General features: G+C 44.7%; 1 protein-coding gene across 2 annotated transcripts in view; it reads left to right on the top strand.

Annotated features, from left to right (window-relative positions):
* LOC137369109 (solute carrier organic anion transporter family member 4C1-like) overlaps nt 1-17,981 on the top strand; it is a 174,702-nt gene that overhangs the window by 88,687 nt on the left and 68,034 nt on the right. For both annotated transcript variants that reach the window (XM_068029765.1, XM_068029764.1), the window contains one exon: nt 9,480-9,601. In XM_068029765.1, the coding sequence (XP_067885866.1) occupies nt 9,480-9,601 (122 nt within the window). The remainder of the gene's footprint in view (nt 1-9,479; nt 9,602-17,981) is intronic.

Genomic DNA, 17,981 nt, shown 5'->3' with positions numbered 1-17,981 from the left:
CTTTAATTTTAGATTTATAAATGATTGCATAATGTTTATAGGAATATTGTTTTTTATGGGTCCCGATAATATGATCCTGGCTGTGGAGCAGTGGAACTGTTGCTCCAGAGGCACTCTGTGCCATCAATGAACTGATCTTGTGTCATCATTCGATTTCAGTTCATTCTAATTTGTGAGTTTGTGGGAACTGTATTTCTGGTGCCAATAGCACATAAATGCAAGTTCTTATAGAAGGAAGAGCCTTTTTGTTGTTGGGGAACTTGGGGAATGAACACATTATTGGAGGAAAATCTGTCTAGTGAGGCCCAGAAGTTGAGCATGAAGTAAGCAGGGTGACCCCAGTGGGACAAGTGACCTCGCCAGTTGAAGATTGAACAGAATATCTGCAGGCTGTTTCTGACATGTCCTTACAATCACTCCTGAGTAAATGTCCTAATGTGAATCTGTGTTGCAGGCGACAACCATCACATTGCCAGCTGATAGAATTAAAATTAATCTGCTGATACTGTCATTACAGGTGACATTTCAAAGTTCAATTAAAGTTAAAGCTAAATGTTAAAAACCCAGCTTCAGACAAAGTATAGATTTTTATGCTGGAAATACCTAGCACGTCAGGTAGCATCTGTGGAGAGAGAACCAGTTAATGTTTTAGGTCGATGATCTTCCATCAAATCTGATCTGATGATTCTGATGAAAAGTCATCAACATTGGCCTCAATATTAACCCCTCACAATGAGTGAGAGGAGGTTGCAGTGGCACATGCACAAATGCAGCCTCTGCCACTAAAACGTCACAGTCTGCGACGTCAAACAGCTGCCAGGACTAAAAATGGCGCTGCTCAAATAATCACACAAAGGCAACCTAAACACATGGCAGCACACTATGGCCGGAGGGAGATAGCGAGCGGGCAGGGTGGGGGGAGGAGGGAGAGAGATAGCGAGCAGGCCGGGGGGGGGGGGTGGGGAGGGAGATAGCGAGCAGGCCGGGGGGTGGGGGAGGGAGATAGCGTGCAGGCCGGGGGCGGGGGGTGGAGGGAGATAGCGAGCGGGCCGGGGGGGGTGGTGGGGGGGGTTTAGTTTAGTTTAGAGATACAGCACTGAAACAGGCCCTTCGGCCCACCGAGTCTATGCCGACCATCAACCACCCATTTATACTAATCCTGCACTAATCCCATATTCCTACCACATCCCCACCTGTCCCTATATTTCCCTACCACCTACCTATACTAGGGGCAATTTATAATGGCCAATTAACCTATCAACCTGCAAGTCTTTGGCATGTGGGAGGAAACCGGAGCACCCGGAGGAAACCCACGCAGACACAGAGAGAACTTGCAAACTCCACACAGGCAGTACCCGGAACTGAACCCGGGTCGCTGGAGCTGTGAGGCTGCGGTGCTAACCACTGCGCCACTGTGCCGCCCCACAGGTTGTGAGGAGGGAGATAGCGAGCGGGCCGGGGTGTGGGGGAGGGAGGGAGATAGCGAGCGGGCCAGGGGGGACCGAACAAGTGGGCCAGGGGTGGGGGCAAGCAAACAGGCCGGGGAGAAGGACAGCGCGCCCGTTACCCCCGCGTTACGTCATGACATCATCTGCGCATGCGCCAACCATTCCTGGCACTGCGGAATGCAGCGCATGCGCAGAGAGTATGATTCAATCTGCGCATGTGCGCAGATTGGCGCAGTCTGATGACGTCAACTGCCGGCTGCATTGTCAATAATCACTTTGTTATTATAACATCCTGATTTTAACACTATACTGTTATGACTAGGTGAACAAGCTGTCTCGGGGTCCCTTTCAGCCTTCACCTGGTCTTACTGTAACAGGATTTAATTTTAAGCACACCGTGTTTTGAGCTCCCCCTTGGTGAATCTTCGTTCACCAGTTTCTAATCATGAGGCAAAGAAATGAGCACAAACAGGCTTTCTTAGGTTTAAAGAAGAAAAGTGAAATTTATTAAAATTTAAACTTAAACTCGAATTCAGTTAACGCCTATGGATACACGTTGCGCCCCACGTGAGCATGCATACGTGATACGCACATGCAAATAGAGACAGAAAAGGGCAGAAGAAAAATAAAGTAGAGAGGTTTGAGGCAATATCTGAAGAGTTTCTTGTTACTGTGCTTCGAGCTCACTATAGAGTCCTTTTTTAGGTCGTTCTTGCTTGTAGGTAATTCTTGCTTTTTGTTGGGGCCCAGTATTCTTCGTAAACCTTGTTCACTCTAAGAGACTTTTCCTGCTTGGGGTTCCTGTGTCTGTGGATTCCAAAGCTGGTGAGAATGAGAGGAGAGCAGACAGGAGAGAGATGTTCTCAATCCAGGAGCCAGGAGCTTTCTGTCTTCAAAACACTACTTCTCCAATTTAAAACTCTCAGTTCAAAACTCTGCAACAGCCAGTTAGTCATGTGATTAAACTGGTCTGACCACATCCATTCTGTGTATTGGGAGCAGGGGCTGGTTCCTTCATTCCAACACTGTCTGCGAGTATGCAAAAATGTCTTTCCGGCTAGGGGCCTGGCAATTCCTTGTAATAGGCCCTCTTTTCTTCCCAGCAACAATTTGAAGTTTAATGCACACGTGGTGAAATTAATGTGCCTCATTCTTGGCAGTTGGAGGTCTGCATGACAATACCTTTAAAGTAGATTTCTTAAAAGTTGTTTGAAGGTTCTCATTTTGAAAGCGGTAATGTTAAGTAAGACGATTATATGCACTGGCATACAAGATTTTTAGAGAGGCTATGAAAATCTATCAACACCGTACCATCCCCCAAGATAATGGCTTGCTCATCAGTGATATCTGGCTATCCCTACTCAAGAAACACATCACCTCTGCAGCCAACACATCCTGACAGGAGCAATAGTCTGTATCAACTTACCATGAGATACAATAGCTGACCAATCAACAGCAAGAACAACAGCATGTACCGACCTATCACGAAATACAATTAGCTGACCAATAGCAACAAGACCATGGAATGACCTATCAGCAGTAAGATCCCACCCACATTCCCATACTCCACCACATATAAACCTACTGTTTCCACTCATTCCATTTATTCCTCCAGACGACAGACAGATTACACTGCCTGAAATGTCGAGGTGTACCAGTTCTTCTAAGAACCTTTTTTCAAGGAAACAACTGCTCTTTTCAGAGCAAATTCACACGGTGTAAATCTGTAAAATTGTCTTGCTAAATAGATTTCTTATTAAAATCCTGCATTGAAAATTTCTAAATACTGAATCTTAACCTTACATGTTAGTAGAAAAACAGAAAATACAGAAAACATGGCTGAATTAAACAAATTGCATCATCAGAGCTAAGGGCATTTGAGAGCTGGAGAAGCAATGCATAGGTATAGATAAATTGTCAGAATCTTACTTATTAAGGCTCAGAAATAGCTGCCTATTATTTGTCCATTAAAGGCAGAGTGCTACTTGTGTCATGGATTCTGTGTTTTTTTTTCTCCTCGGGAAATATTGCGGTGTGCCTTTAAGGCTGTAAAACATCAGTACTTTTTTAAGGCAGCAAGATCCAGAGACTGTAAGCCAAAGTGCATTCTTGTTGCCTGGCCACATCCATACGGAGAGGGAGAACAGGGCTTCAGTGTATCCATTTTGACTTTGAAACTGGCTAACAGAGACCAATCCAGCACCTGAAGGAAATAGGAGCTCTCTCTCTAAGTCAATTTAGACCCTGGGTAGTTTTTCCTTCAAAATTCTAAAAAGCTTCAAGCCAGATTAATTCCTTAAAGAAATAACAAATTATTGGTCTACTGTGTTCATCGCTGAAATAAAGAGTTTAATACTCCAACTGCTGAACTGAACTGCTGAATTCCCATCTCTGGAAGGACCTTCGGATTCATCCTACCTTGAAAGACTGCAAGTGAACTTTGACTGTGTTTTATCAGCAGACCATTATTCGGAAGCATAATCTGCAAACACTTAATTATTTTTTCGATATTTTTCAGGCAGCTAATTAAAAACCAAACTATTGTTATTTTGAGTATATGTTTGCGAATGCGGGAGTTAGTTTTTTAAAATAAGAAGTTATAAGAAGTTAGTGGGCGGCACAGTGGCGCAGTGGTTAGCACCGCAGCCTCACAGCTCCAGCGACCCGGGTTCGATTCTGGGTACTGCCTGTGCGGAGTTTGCAAGTTCTCCCTGTGACTACGTGGGTTTCTGCCGGGTGCTCCGGTTTCCTCCCACAGCCAAAGACTTGCAGGTTGATAGGTAAATTGGCCATTATAAATTGTCCCTAGTATAGGTAGGTGGTAGTGGAATTGAGGGAAGATGGGGATGTAGTAGGAATATGGGATTAATGTAGGATTAGTATAAATGGGTGATTGATGGTCGGCACAGACTTGATGGGCTGAAGGGCCTGTTTCAGTGCTGTATCTCTAAATAAAAAATAAATAAAAGGTCTTTAGATATTGGTTTATCTTAGTAGTGTTTAAGATTTTAGTTCTTTAATAAATAGTTCATTTGTTGATATCCAAAGATACCTGGTTTTATTTCGCCTCATTCGGTGGGGAGTGGGGGGGGGGTGGTGTTTACTAGATTGCTTCAATTCAGCTGCTGCTTTCTTTGATTTGGAAGGTTTAAAGATATGTGATGCGACCTGTGGAGCGATGGGACTGAATTGACAGTGCGTTGCTCCCACCGCAATCAGAATCATATATTTGATTGAGGGCTTTGTCTTGAGCGGTCGTAACACTTGGATGGGACAGGGATTTTGAATGCTATTTGGGAATTTCCAACACACAAAGGAAATTAAAATCTTGGTTTCACCTCTGCCTTTCTAATCACATCTTCAATCCCTATCACCCTTTGGGATCACTCCTCTCTGAAACTGCAAGATATAGTTCTACGAAATGGCAATAGCTTGTATTTCAATCAATATTCTGATGTTCTTTTGATGATGCTAACCTTTATTTTTCTGAAGATGACTTTAGTACTCCATGGTCCAAATTATATCTAACACAAATTATATCTTCACAAAGGAGAGGGATGATGCAGACATTGTAGTAAAAGAGGAGGGGTGTGAAATATTAGATACGATTAGCATAATGAGAGAGGAAGTACTAGAGGGTCTGACATCCTTGAAAATGGATAAATTGCCTGGGCCAGTTGGTTGCATCCCAGGTTGTTAAAGGAAGCCAGGGAGGAAATAGCGGATGCGCTGAGGATCATCTTCAAATCCTCACAGGTTACGGGCGAGGTGCCAGAGGATTGGAGGTCTGCGAACATTACACCATTGTTTAAAAAGGGTGCAAGGGATAGGCCAAATAATTATAGGCTGGTCAGTCTGACCTCGGTGGTGGGTAAATTATTAGAATCTATTCTGAGGGATAGGATAAACTGTCACTTAGAAAGGCACGGATTAATCAGGGATAATCACCATCGATTTGTTAAGAAAAGGTCGTGTCTTACTAACTTGATTGAGTTTTTTGAGGAAGTAACAAGGAGGATTGATGAGGGTAGTGCAGTGGATGTGGATTTTAGTAAGGCATTTGACAAGGTCCCGTATGGCAAACTGGTCATAAAAATGAAAGCCCATGGGATGCAGGGGATTGTAGCAGGATGGATCCAAAATTGGCTCAGTGACTGGAAACAAAGGGTAGTGGTCAATGGATGTTTTTGCGAATGGAAAGCGATTTCCAGTGGCATTCCACAGGGCTCAGTGCTGGGTCCCTTGCTGTTTGTGGTATATATTAACGATTTGGACTTAAATGTGGGAGGCATGATTGGGAAATTTGCTGATGACACAATAATTGGCCATGTAGTTGATACTGAAGAGGATAGCTGTAGATTCCCTAATGATATCAATGATTTGGTTAAGTGGGCGGACAAGTGGCAAATGTAATTCAATCCAGAGAAGTGTGAGGGAATGCATTTGGGGAGGGCAAACAAAGCGAGGGAATACACAATAAACGGGAGGATATTGAGAGGGGTAGAAGAAGTGAGAGACCTTGGAGTGCATGTCCACAGGTCCCTGAAGGTGGTAGGACAGGTAGATAGAGTGGTGAAGAAGGCATATGGAATGCTTTCCTTTATTGGCCAAAGTATAGGGTGCAAAAGCAGGGATATAATTCTGGAATGGTATAAAATGCTGGTTAGGCCACAACTGGAGTATTGTGTACAGTTCTGGTCACCACATTACAGGAAGGACATAATTGCTCTTGAGAGAGAGTACAGAGGAGTTTTACAAGAATGTTGCCAGGGCTTTAAAGTTACAGCTATGAGGAAAGATTGGATTGACTAGGGTTGTTTTCCTTGGAACAGAGGAGGCTGAGGGGTGACTTAATTGAGGTGTACAAAATTAAGCGGGGCCTAGAGAGAGTAGACCTGTTTCCCCTGGCGGAGAGATCAGTTACCAGGGGCACAGATTTAAGGTGATTGGTAGAAGGATTAGAGGGGATATGAGGAAAATAATTTTCACCCAGAGGGTGGTGGGTGTCTGTAATTCACTGCCAGGAACATTGGTGGATGCAGAAACCCTCAACTCTTTTAAAAGGTGCCTCGGCATGCACCTGACATGCTGTTCCTTGCAAGGCTACGGACCAGCTACTGGAAGGTGGGATTAGATTTGGCAGCTAGATTTTTCAGCCGGCGCAGACACGACAGGCTGGATGGCCTCCTTCTGTGCTGTAATTTTTCTATGGTTCTATGATTCTATTGACAATACCACTGAAATGAAGTATTTGACCGTTTTCATTGAGTAAAGCACTCAAATCCCTCAGCAGGACAAGAGGAAGCTCATGTAACCAGAATTGTTTAAAACTGTGTTACAACCGAGGCAGGAGGAGCACCTTGTTTATTCTAGTTCCAGTTCTCCATGGGTCACAACATATATTTAAATATTTTCCCACTTACTGATATGGTCAATCATAGACCCTATTTTTATCCTAGAATAAAACACACCAACCAGGTTTCTTCAGTAAATAACAAAATTATCAGTTTATTATCAAGTAAGTCTCAACCAGAAATGAAGTAAAGCATAAACACACAGATTGAAATATTAAAGTTCCCTTTTGGCCTTAGCCCCTCACACTCACACATACACACACAGATCCACCCACATACACCTATTAACCAGAAAAATAAAGGGATTTGCGTTTTAGAGTTCTGTTTAAAAAAAAAAGCACTTGGGTTAAATACTGAAGGCACTGTATACTACAAAGGCTATGGTACCTGACAACATTCCAGCAATAGTACTGAAGACCTGTGTTCCAGAGCTTGCTGCGCCCCTAGCCAAACTGTTCCAGTACAGTTACAACACTGGCATCTACCCGGCAATGTGGAAAATTGCCCAGGTATGTCCTGTACACAAAAAACAGGACAATCCAACCTAGCCAATTACCGCCCCATCAGTCTACTCTCGATCATCAGTAAAGTGATGGAAGGTGTCATCGATGATGCTATCAAGTGGCACTTGCTTAGCAATAACTTGCTCAGTGACACTCAGTTTGGGTTCTGCCAGGGCCACTTAGCTCCTGACCTCATTACAGCCTTGGTTCAAACATGGATAAAAGAGCTGAACTCAAGAGGTGAGGTGAGAGCGACTGCTTTTGACATCAAGGCAGCATTTGACCGAGTATGGCATCAAGGAGCCCTAGTAAAACAGGAGTCAATGGGAATCAGGGGAAAACTCTCCGCTGGTTGGAATCATATCTAGCGCAAAGGTTGTAGTTGTTGGAGGTCAATCATCTGAGCTCCTGGACATCACTGCAGGAGTTCCTCAGGGTAATGTCCTAGGCCCAAACCTCTTCAGCTGCTTCATCAATGACCTTCGTTCAATCAAAAGGTCAGAAATGGGGATGTTCGCAGATGATTGCACAATGCTCAGCACCATTTGCGACTACTCAGATACTGAAGCAATCTGTGTAGAAATGCAGCAAGCCCTGGACAATATCCAGGCTTGGGCTGATAAGTGGCAAGTAACATTCACGCCACACAAGTGCCAGGCAATGACCATCTCCAACAATAGAGAATCTAACCATCTCCCCTTGACATTCAACGGCATTACCATTGCTGAATCCCCCACTAGCAACATCATGGGGGTTGACCATTGATCCGAAACTGAACTGGACCAACCAGATAAATACCGTGGCTACAAGAGCAGGTCAGAGGCTAGGAATCCTGCAGTGAGTAACTTACCTCCTGACTCCCCAAAGCCTCTCCATCATCTACAAGGCACAAGTCAGGAGTGTAATGGAATACTCTCCAATTGCCTGGATGGGTGCAGCTCCAACAACACTCAAGAAGGTCGGTATCATCCAGGACAAAGCAGCCCGCTTGATTGGCACCCTATCCACAAACATTCACTCCCTCTACCACCGATGCACAGTGGCAGCAGTGTGTATCATCTACAATATACACTGCAGCAATGCACCAAGGCTCCTTCGACAGCACCTTCCGAATCCGCAACCTCTACCACCTAGAAGGACAAGAGCAGTGGATATATGCAAACATCATCTGCTGCAAGTTTCCCTCCAAGCCACACACCATCCTGACTTGGAACTATGTCGCTATTTCTTCACTGTCGCTGGGTCAAAATCCTGGCACTCCCTTCCTAACAGCACTATAGGTGTACCTACCCTACATGGACTGCAGCAGTTCAAGAAGGCAACTCACCACCCCCTTTTCAAGGGCAATTCGGGATGGGCATTAAATGCTGGCCGAGCCAAGGACACCTACATCTCATAAACGAAAAAAAATTCTTGAAGAATAAAGAAAAGATATGGTAAGATGTCCTTTGTTTTAGTTTGGCGTCCCAAATGCGTATAGACGACCGTCACTGGGACCTTTCTAGAACAGATCTTTCCAAGTGATGTTGAAGATCAGTTTGGGTAGGCTTTCCAAGAAATGCAGCAATAGAGGATTCAGTTAGTCTTACAGCAGAAATGCGGCAACAGGGGTTTCACTTCCCATACATTCAATATGCAGGGTTTCTTCAAATAAAGGAGGAAAGAGGAGACTGACACACTAGATATGCAGGGTTTCTTTCCAAGAGAGAGCGAGATGAGCTGGGCTTATCTTGGCAGGCAAAAACCAACTGTCTTCCAAGCAGTTACCCTCGAGCTCAATGTCCAACGTGAAACCAAAAAAGGTCACAACAATCAAGCCTCCTGACCCCTATAAATCGTGGTTTGCCATTTCTCTGTAAACATCTTCTCCTGTCAAAACAACAAACTCTCTGCTGGTATTTTATCTGAAAACAGGTGCCTTCCAGTAAGGACTTGTTTACAAACCAAGTCCAGGAATCTTCTGGTGACCTCTTTTCAAAAAACACAAAGTTCAGCATCTCTTCAAGCTTCCAGGTGAATCAATGGCCATAATTCAACTATAAGTCCTTAAAACATAGTTTACAAAAAAATAGAAGCACTCTTGTAACAATTGGCTAACGCTGAACATTACACAGGATGTAAGGTTATTATTTGAAAAGAAGTTCTGATGTTAAGAGATTATATTTACTTTCTAGAGTTTCTTTGATGCCAGATGACCCTCGATGGCTTGGTGCGTGGTGGATTGGGTTTCTTTTTTGCTGGATACTGGCCTGGTGTATGGTTCTACCTCTGTCTTGTTTCCCAAAGCATCTACCAGGTAAATGGCATGATTAATTGAATTCAGATATGAGAAAGACTTGTGATTTCAAGATAAGCACAGTTTGAAACCAATTATGAAGTACTTCCCACTGAATTCCTGATGCCTTATTATGAGGTACACTCATAACCAGGCGAGGGAGGGGTCTAGGCTCCCCTGTTGGCCTTTTCCTGGTTTAGTCATAACAAGGTTTAACTTTTAAAACACAGTGTTTTTAGCTTCTCCTCAGTGAGTCCTTGCTCACAGCTCTCTAATTGTAATTGCAAAGAAATCAACCAGACAGGTTTTCTCAGATTTAAACAAGAAAGGTGTAAGTTTCTTCACCTTAAAACTCTAACTCAGTTAAAACTATTAAAAATACACGACGCGATCAGACTAGCATTCATACGCGATAAACACACACACAAATAGAGACAAAGGAGGAGAAAGAATTACAGGGACGGAGGTTTGAAGTAGTAGATGAAAATGCAGTTACTGGTTTTGAGTTCGATGCAAAGTCTTTGATTGAAGTTAAGTCTTGCAGTTCTTGTTGGGGCCCAGTGCACACTTTCAAACTTGTTTCGCTGGTCTTCTGGCTTGAGGCTTAAGTTACTTCCATGGGTCCTTGCAACGTTGCATGAGAGAGAGAGAGAGAGAGAGAGGGCTGCTCTCTTCTTGAAGTTCAATTGCAGTCTCTTCCTTTCTGTGTGGCACAATTCAAAGAACTCCAGGTTGGCCAGCAGATGAGTCATGTGACCAGCTCCCCCTGTTTGAAACGACCTCCTGCGAGGTTTGCGGATTCCTCCAAGCTTACCAGACATTCGCAGTGGGGGGGGGGGTGTGGGGCGGGGGGGCGGCGCGGGTGGAATGCTGGCTCTTACACATTCAATGACTCTCAATGTCTTTTGATCATCACTATTGACAAAACCCATCTGGCTAATTGAATCAGGGAATACTCCCATTGTCTCTCCATGCAACTGCCTTTTTGAATGCAAATGTGCAGCCATGTTTTCAGCCACTGTTCTGTGGTCTTTTTAAGCAAGTTTGTTCAATGTTAAGTAACAGTTCAAAGATAATGTTCCATATGACGAAATTAATGTTTTATTTTGGTAGGTGTGGTTTCTGTCACATAGGTCATTGAAATAGCATAAAAGAACTTTGATGGAAAAAGTGATCAAAATGATCTGAAACCTGAGTAATTTTGAGTTTAAAACTATATTATTCCCTGTGTGTTCAGTTTTATAAAATAATTGTACTTCTTCCAATATTCATGGACTTCCAATATCAGGTTGTTGGAAAAATGGGAAATGGAATTCAATCTGGAGAAGTGTGAGGCAATGCTTTTGGGGAGGGCAAACAAATGGTAGGATACTGAGAAGAGTAGAGGACTTTGGAGTGCATGCCCACAGATCTATGAAAGTAGCAGGACGGGTAGATAAGGTGGTTAAGAAGGCTTATGGATACTTTCCTTTATTAGACAAGGCACAGAATATAGGAAAAGGGAATTTATGCTAGACTATATAAATCAATAGTGAGGCCACAGCTAAAGTACTGTTCTGGTCACTGCATTGCAGGAAGGATGTGATCCCACTGGAGAAGAGATTTACGAGGATGTTGCCAGGAATGAAGAATTTTAGCCATGGGGAAAGATTGGATATGCTGTGGTTGTTTTCTTTGGAACATAGGAGGCTGAGGTTTATAAAATTATAAGAAGCACAGATAGTGCAGATAGGAAGGACCCATTCCCCTTAGCAGAGAGGCCAATAACCATGGGGCATAGGTTTAAAGTAATCAATAGAAGGATTAGAGGGGAGTTGAGGAGAAAGCTTTTCACTTAAAGGGTGGTGGGGGCCTAGAGTTCACTGCATGAAAGGGTGGTAGAGAAATTTAAAAACTTCTCAGATATGCAGTTGAAGTGCTGCAACCTGTTTCTATAACAGGTTACTGAGTTGGATGATCAGCCACGATCATAATGAATGGTGGAGCAGGCTCGAAGGACCGAATGGCCTACTGCTGCTCCTATTTTCTATGTTTCTATGTTTGTAACCTGCAAGGCTACAGACCAAGAGCTGGAAAGTGGGATTAGGCTGGATTGCTCTTTTTTCACTGACACACAGATGATAGGTCAAATGGCCTCCTTGTGTTATAAAGTTTCTGAGAAAAAAATTTCTTCATATAGCACTGCTTGAAAGTGGCGCTACGCAGATTATGTACATTTCACAGGGGCAGACAGCATTGCAGGCCACTGCCTGCACGACCCGCACGAGTTTCTCCATTGAAATCATTGAGGAAGAAGCCCACATGGACCACACAGATGTGGCACAGTCTGGCCACGGGAATCTATATAGTCTGTGGAGTGTCGCTTTGAAATGTCACTGCGCAAATTTTTTCCCCTCCATGGAGGGAAATTTCCCAAGCTGTTAGAAGTAGGCTTGGAGGAGGGGTACCGGGAAAATCACGAAAAAGGCATTCTGTTGGTTCCCCAACGTATTCCTGCCTCTTCCCGCTTTTCCCAGAAGGGGTGCACTGATGGCATCCTGTCCAGCAGTGGCAGGAAGACAATTAAGGTTGTTATTAACCAATTATCTGCAATTTTCTAAGGATAACGCAATGTTTCAAGCGTCACACAGGACCCACGCTGTGTCTGCAACCTGTCACCTCACAGGATGTGAGTGCACAAAGGGAGGTGGGAGGGACATGAAAGTTAAATGCATTCTAGTCAGTAACATTGCACATTGGCAAGCCTGAGGTCAACCGCAGGCAGAGGCTTGCCATTGCACAATTAACTCTTGGAGACTGATGTCATTGATAGTGCTGAGGGTGAGGAAGTGGCTGCGGTTCCTTCAGCCTTATCACACCTCTTATTTCCCCCTCTTCTGCTCCACTAATCTCTGCAGCACTCTCACTGCAGACACAGTGAAGGCTACCGGCTATCGTGCAATTGCGTGAGCCGAATTGCCCCCTCCCACCCCGACTACCACCTGGCACAGGGTCAAGCAGATTAGAGAACTAAATGCATAGCTGAAAGAGTGATGTGGGAAGAAGGAGTTTTGATTCTTGTGGCACTGGCTTCAATACTCACGGAAGAGGGAGCTATTCCGTTGGGTTGGGCTTCACTTGAACCGGGCTGGGACCAGTGTCCTGACCAATCGCATAACTAGGGCTGTGGACAGGGCTTTAAACTAACAGAGATGGGGCAGAGGGTTTGGGGAAAGGGAACTCTAGAAATCCAAAGAGAGAGTTCAGGGCATTGGAACAGGATAGTGATGTGGGTAAATGCCAACAGAATGGGAAAGGAAAGGACAGAGTTTAACAAAAATTGTACATCGGCAAATAAGGTCATTAGAGGGAATAGAGGTAAAAAAATGAAATTAACGTTCCTTTATCTGAATGCACTAAGCATCTGTAATTAGATAGATGAACGAGTGGCACCAATATAGGTAAATGATCTGGATCTAATTGCCATTACCGAGATATTACCGAGCAACGCACCAAGGCTCCTTAGACAGTACCTTCCAAACCCGTGATCTCTACCACCTAGAAGGACAAGGACAGCAGATGCATGGGAACACCACCACCTGCAAGTTCCCCTCCACGCCACACACCATCCTGACTTGGAACTATATCGCTGTTCCCTGTCTCTGGGTCAAAATCTTGGAACTCTCATCCTAACAGCACTGTGGGTGTACCTACCCCACATGGACTGCAGCGGTTCAAGAAGGCAGCTCACCACCACCTTCTCAAGGGCAATGACGGATGGGCAATAAATGCTGGCCCAGCCAGCGCCACCCACATCCCATGAGCGAATAAAAAAAATTATGGTTACCAGGAGATCAAGGTTGGAGAATGAATATTCTAGGATTCACAATATTTATGAGAGACAGACAGAATGGCAAATGAGGAGGGGTAGCCCTGATAGTAAAGGATGACATAAGGACATCAATAAGAAAGTAAAGTAGGGTTATTAAAGTAAAGTAGGGTTAAAAAAGTAAAGTAAGTTTCTTTCAGTCTTCGGCAAGTGTTAACAGGCTCTAGTGCAAAGTAGCTGATTAGTTAAGTAGCTGACCAGTCAAATCTGGTTGCTGCAGTTTCAGCTTCAAAAGGTATAAATTCAGAGGTCTGGGTGCAGCCTGCAAACAGTGTGCAGATTGCAAACTGAGTGTGGAGATTCAAGTTTGGTAAGTGAGGATTTTAAGTGTTATCTTAATAAAAGTCTGGTCTGCAGTTAGCATTTAACTGGGATTTGCCCTCTAGATAAAGTAGGGTTAAGAAAGTAAAGTAAGTTTCTTCCAGCCTTCGGCAGGGATTAACAGGCTCCAGTAGCTGATTAGTTAAGTAGCTCACCAGTCAAATCTGGTTGCTGCAGTTTCAGCTTCAAAAGGTATGAGTGCAGAGGTCTGGGTGCAGTCTGCAAATGGTGTGCAGATTGTAAGCTGAGTGTGGAGATTCGAGGTTGGTGAGTGGCGAGTTCGGTGAAGTGGGGAGGAGGCACTCCATTTTTCTCCTTTTTTTAACCCTCCAGTATTTGGTTCTTGCTTCAGTGCACGGGAAGGAGCTGGTTGGTGAATAATTGGTAAGCTATTCCACTTATAATAAATAGTCTGTAAAGTTAAAATATGGCATGGCAGCTCTGCCAAGTGGAATGTACAGCCTGTGGCATGTGGGAAGTCATGGACACACCAAGTGTCCTAAATAAAAGCATTTGCAGGAAGTGTCACTGGCTGCACAAGCTTGAGCTCCAGGTTTCGGAACTTGAGCAGCGGCTGGAGTCACTGTTGTGCATCTGCAAGGCGGAGGACTACGTGGCCAGCCCGTTTAGGGAGGTGGTCACACCGCAGGTTAGGAGCATGTAGGCAGATAGGGAATGGGTAACTGCCAGGCAGTCTAAAAGAACCAGGCAGGTAGTGCAGGAGTCCCCTGATATGATCTCACTTGCTAATCAGTTTTCCATTTTGGATACTGGTGATGATGATGGTTCCTCAGAGAAGTGCAGTCAGAGCCAAGTTTGTGGCACCACAGGTCACTCAGCTGCATAGGAGGGGAGGAAGAAGAGTGGAAGAGCAGTAGTGATAGGGGACTCATTGGTTAGGAGAACAGACAGGCGTTTCTGCGGCAGTAAACATGACACCAGGATGGTGTGTTGCCTCCCTGGTGCCAGGATCAAGGATATCATGGAGTGGCTGCAGGGCATTCATCTGGGGGAGGGTGAACAGCCAGGGGTCGTGGTCCACATTGGTACCAATGGCATAGGTAAGAAGGAGGATGAGGTCCTGAAAGCAGATTTTCAGGAGCTAGGAAGGAGATTAAAAAGCAGGACCTTAAAAGGAGTAATCTCAGGATTATTCCCAGTCCCACGTGTGAGTGAGCATAGGGAGAGGAGAATTGGGAAATTGAACACGTGGCTGGAGAACTGGTGGAGGAGGGAGGGCATCAGATTTCTGAGAAATTGGGATTTGTTCTGGGGCAGGTGGGACCTGTACAAGATGGATGGGTTGCATCTTAGCAGGACCGGGATGAATATCCTCGGAGGGAGATTTGCTAGTGCTGTTGGGAAGGGATGCTCAGGGGGATGGGAACCTGAAAGGGAGCTCAGATTGGAGCTGGTAACTGTCAGGGGTGTGGGAACCAGGGCAAGTATCAGACAAGAATATGAAGGTGCACAGAATAGTAGATAGCACTAGAGTAGGGAATAGTAAATTATTAGGTGGGGTCAGAGTAAGGGAGAAAGTAATAAAGTCTGAATCAGGGTTAATGTGCATGTATGTGAATCCACAGAGTGTGATTAATAAGACTGGTGAGGTACAGGTGCAGATTGCCATGTTGAAATATGATGTTGTGGCTATAAAAGAGACCTGGCTCAAAGAAGGGCAGGGTATAAAGTGTTCAGAAAAGAAAGGAAAGGGAAAAAAGGGGGAGAGTTGGCCGTATTGATTAAGGAGAGCATTGCAGTGCTGGAGAAAAAGGATGTCCCAGAGGGGTCGAGGACAGAATCAATTTGGCTAGAGCTAAGGAACAAAAAAGGTGCGATTACATTGCTCTGTGTTGTCTGTAGGGACCAGCTAGTGGGAAGGACATGGAGGAACAAATTTGCAAGGAAATTACAGAGCGGTGCAAAAATTATAATGTGGAATTTTCATTATCCAAACATAGACTGGGATAATAGGAGTGTAAAGGGATGGGAGGGGCAAGAGTTCCTAGAGTGTGTTTAGGAAATTTTTCTACAGCAGTATGTTGCTCGTCCAACAAGAAAGGAGGCATTGCTAGACCTGATTCTTGGGAATGAGGTGGACCAAGTGGATCAAGTATCAGTGGGAGAGCATTTAGGGGATAGTGATCATTGTATCATAAGGTTTAGGCTGTCTCTGGAAAAGGACAAAGAGCAGTCCCAGGGTAAGAATAATCAACTGGTGGAAGGCCAAATTCAATGGGGTAAGATTGGAACTGGGGCAAATAAATTAGAGTCAAAAGCTGGCAGGAAAACCAGTCGATGAACATTGGGCTACCTTCAAAGAAGAGATATTTCGGGCACAGTCAAGGTATGTTCCCTCGAAGGGGAAAAGTAGGGCAAACAAATCCAGAGCTCCCTGGATGACACAAGAGGTAGAGATTAAGATAAAGAAGAAAAAGTGTGCTTATGACAGATGCCAGTTAGAAAATACTATTGAGAGCCAGACTGAACATAGAAGGTCCAGAGGGGAAGTGAAAATGCAAATAAGAGAAGCAAATAGAGAGCATGAAAAGAGACTGGCAGCTAGCATTAAAGAAAATCCCAAAGGTTTCGATAGGCCCTGGATTGCCCCCAAAGAAGGCCCGCCTCCCCCCCCCGCCGACCGACCTCAGTAAGTTTTACATGGCAGGGTCTCCCACGGTATCGGGCCCCGCTGCATTCTATTAAATTGAGGCAGAGACAAGAAGAGGCCCTTAAGTGACCATTATAGGATGACCATCCTCAGCCATCCCCTTACCAGACTAAATTGGAAGGTGACGGGAAGGCGACAGGCACTCCGCCTTCCGATGCAATTTTATGGGCCTCCCCACTGCCTCTGTTCCCATCCTGAGGGGGGCCCATATAATTTAGCCCTATGTTTCACTAATTGCTACCATAACATACCCTCTAAGTTGTATTTGCACCAGCATTTCATTCAATTTGTTCCTTATACTCCAAGTGTTTGTGTAAGGAATGCTTATTCAGGGCACACACAACAACTTCTGCTTCTGTTCTGATGTTATACTCACATATTTCTTCTTTCTCTCTTTTGGTTTAATTACATATTTTACTTTTCCCTTTACCTTTAGTACCTAAAGCACAATTTCTGAGTGTTACTCTATTTTCTTTCCATTCATTTCCTTTCAAACTATTATCTATGCTCCCTTTTCCATCTGAGCCCAGCACCCCCATTTACTAGTTTAAAGTCCTTGTGACCACCGTATTTAATCCAGCCCGGTTCAGGTGGAGCCCATCCCATTGGTACAGTTCCTTCCTGTTCCAATACTGGTGCCAGTGTCCCATGAAATGGAACCCCAGTTTCCCACACCATGTACTCCTTCAGCCACGTGTTCACCTCCCTAATCTGCTTATCCTTACCCAATTTGCATGTGGCTTGGGTAATAGTCCAGAAAATATAAGCCTTGAAGTACTGTTCTTCAATTTAGCTCCTAGCACTCTCCAAAACTCTCCAAACGGGGTGGCGCAGTGGCTAGCACCGCAGTCTCACAGCTCCAGCAACCGGGGTTCAGTTCTGGGAGCTGTCTCTGTGAAGTTTGCAAGTTCTCCCTGTGACTGCGTGTGTTTCCTCCGGGTGCTCTGGTTTCCTCCCATGTGCCAAAGACTTGCGGGTTGATAGGTAAATTGGCCATTGTAAAAAATTGCCCCTAGTGTAGGTAGGAGAATTGAGGGAAGGTGGGGCTGTGAGAGGGAAAAAATGGGATTAATGTAGAATTAGTATAAATGGGTGGTTGATGGTTGGTGTGGACTTGTTGAGCCGAAGGGCCTGTTTCAGTGCTGTATGACTCTGAGGACCTCTTTCCTATATTGTTGGTCCCAACATGGACCACAATGAATGGATTCCCCCCCACCCCTCCCTCTCTATTTCCTTTGAAGCTGGTGTGATATGTCCCTCATCTTGACACCAGGTAGGCGACATACCACGTGGGACTCTCAATACTGCTTACAAAGGATGCTATCTGTCGCCTTAATTAGTGAACCTCCTAAACTGTCATATTATGCTTACCCTTCTTCTCCCCGCCACTCCACCACCACCACCTCGCCAATCCCCACTACTCCTTTGGACAGCATCCTGCTGCAAGATGTCATGGTCAGAATTCTGGCTGTCCTATCAACAATTTTTATCCTAATCATCGCACCTCTTGGATAGGATAAGCTTTTGTGGATCCTCGTTCT

Source organism: Heterodontus francisci, chromosome 4 (assembly GCF_036365525.1).
Source record: "Heterodontus francisci isolate sHetFra1 chromosome 4, sHetFra1.hap1, whole genome shotgun sequence".
Taxonomy (NCBI): Eukaryota; Metazoa; Chordata; class Chondrichthyes; order Heterodontiformes; family Heterodontidae; genus Heterodontus; species Heterodontus francisci.
This window is presented reverse-complemented; position numbering and strand designations above follow the sequence as displayed.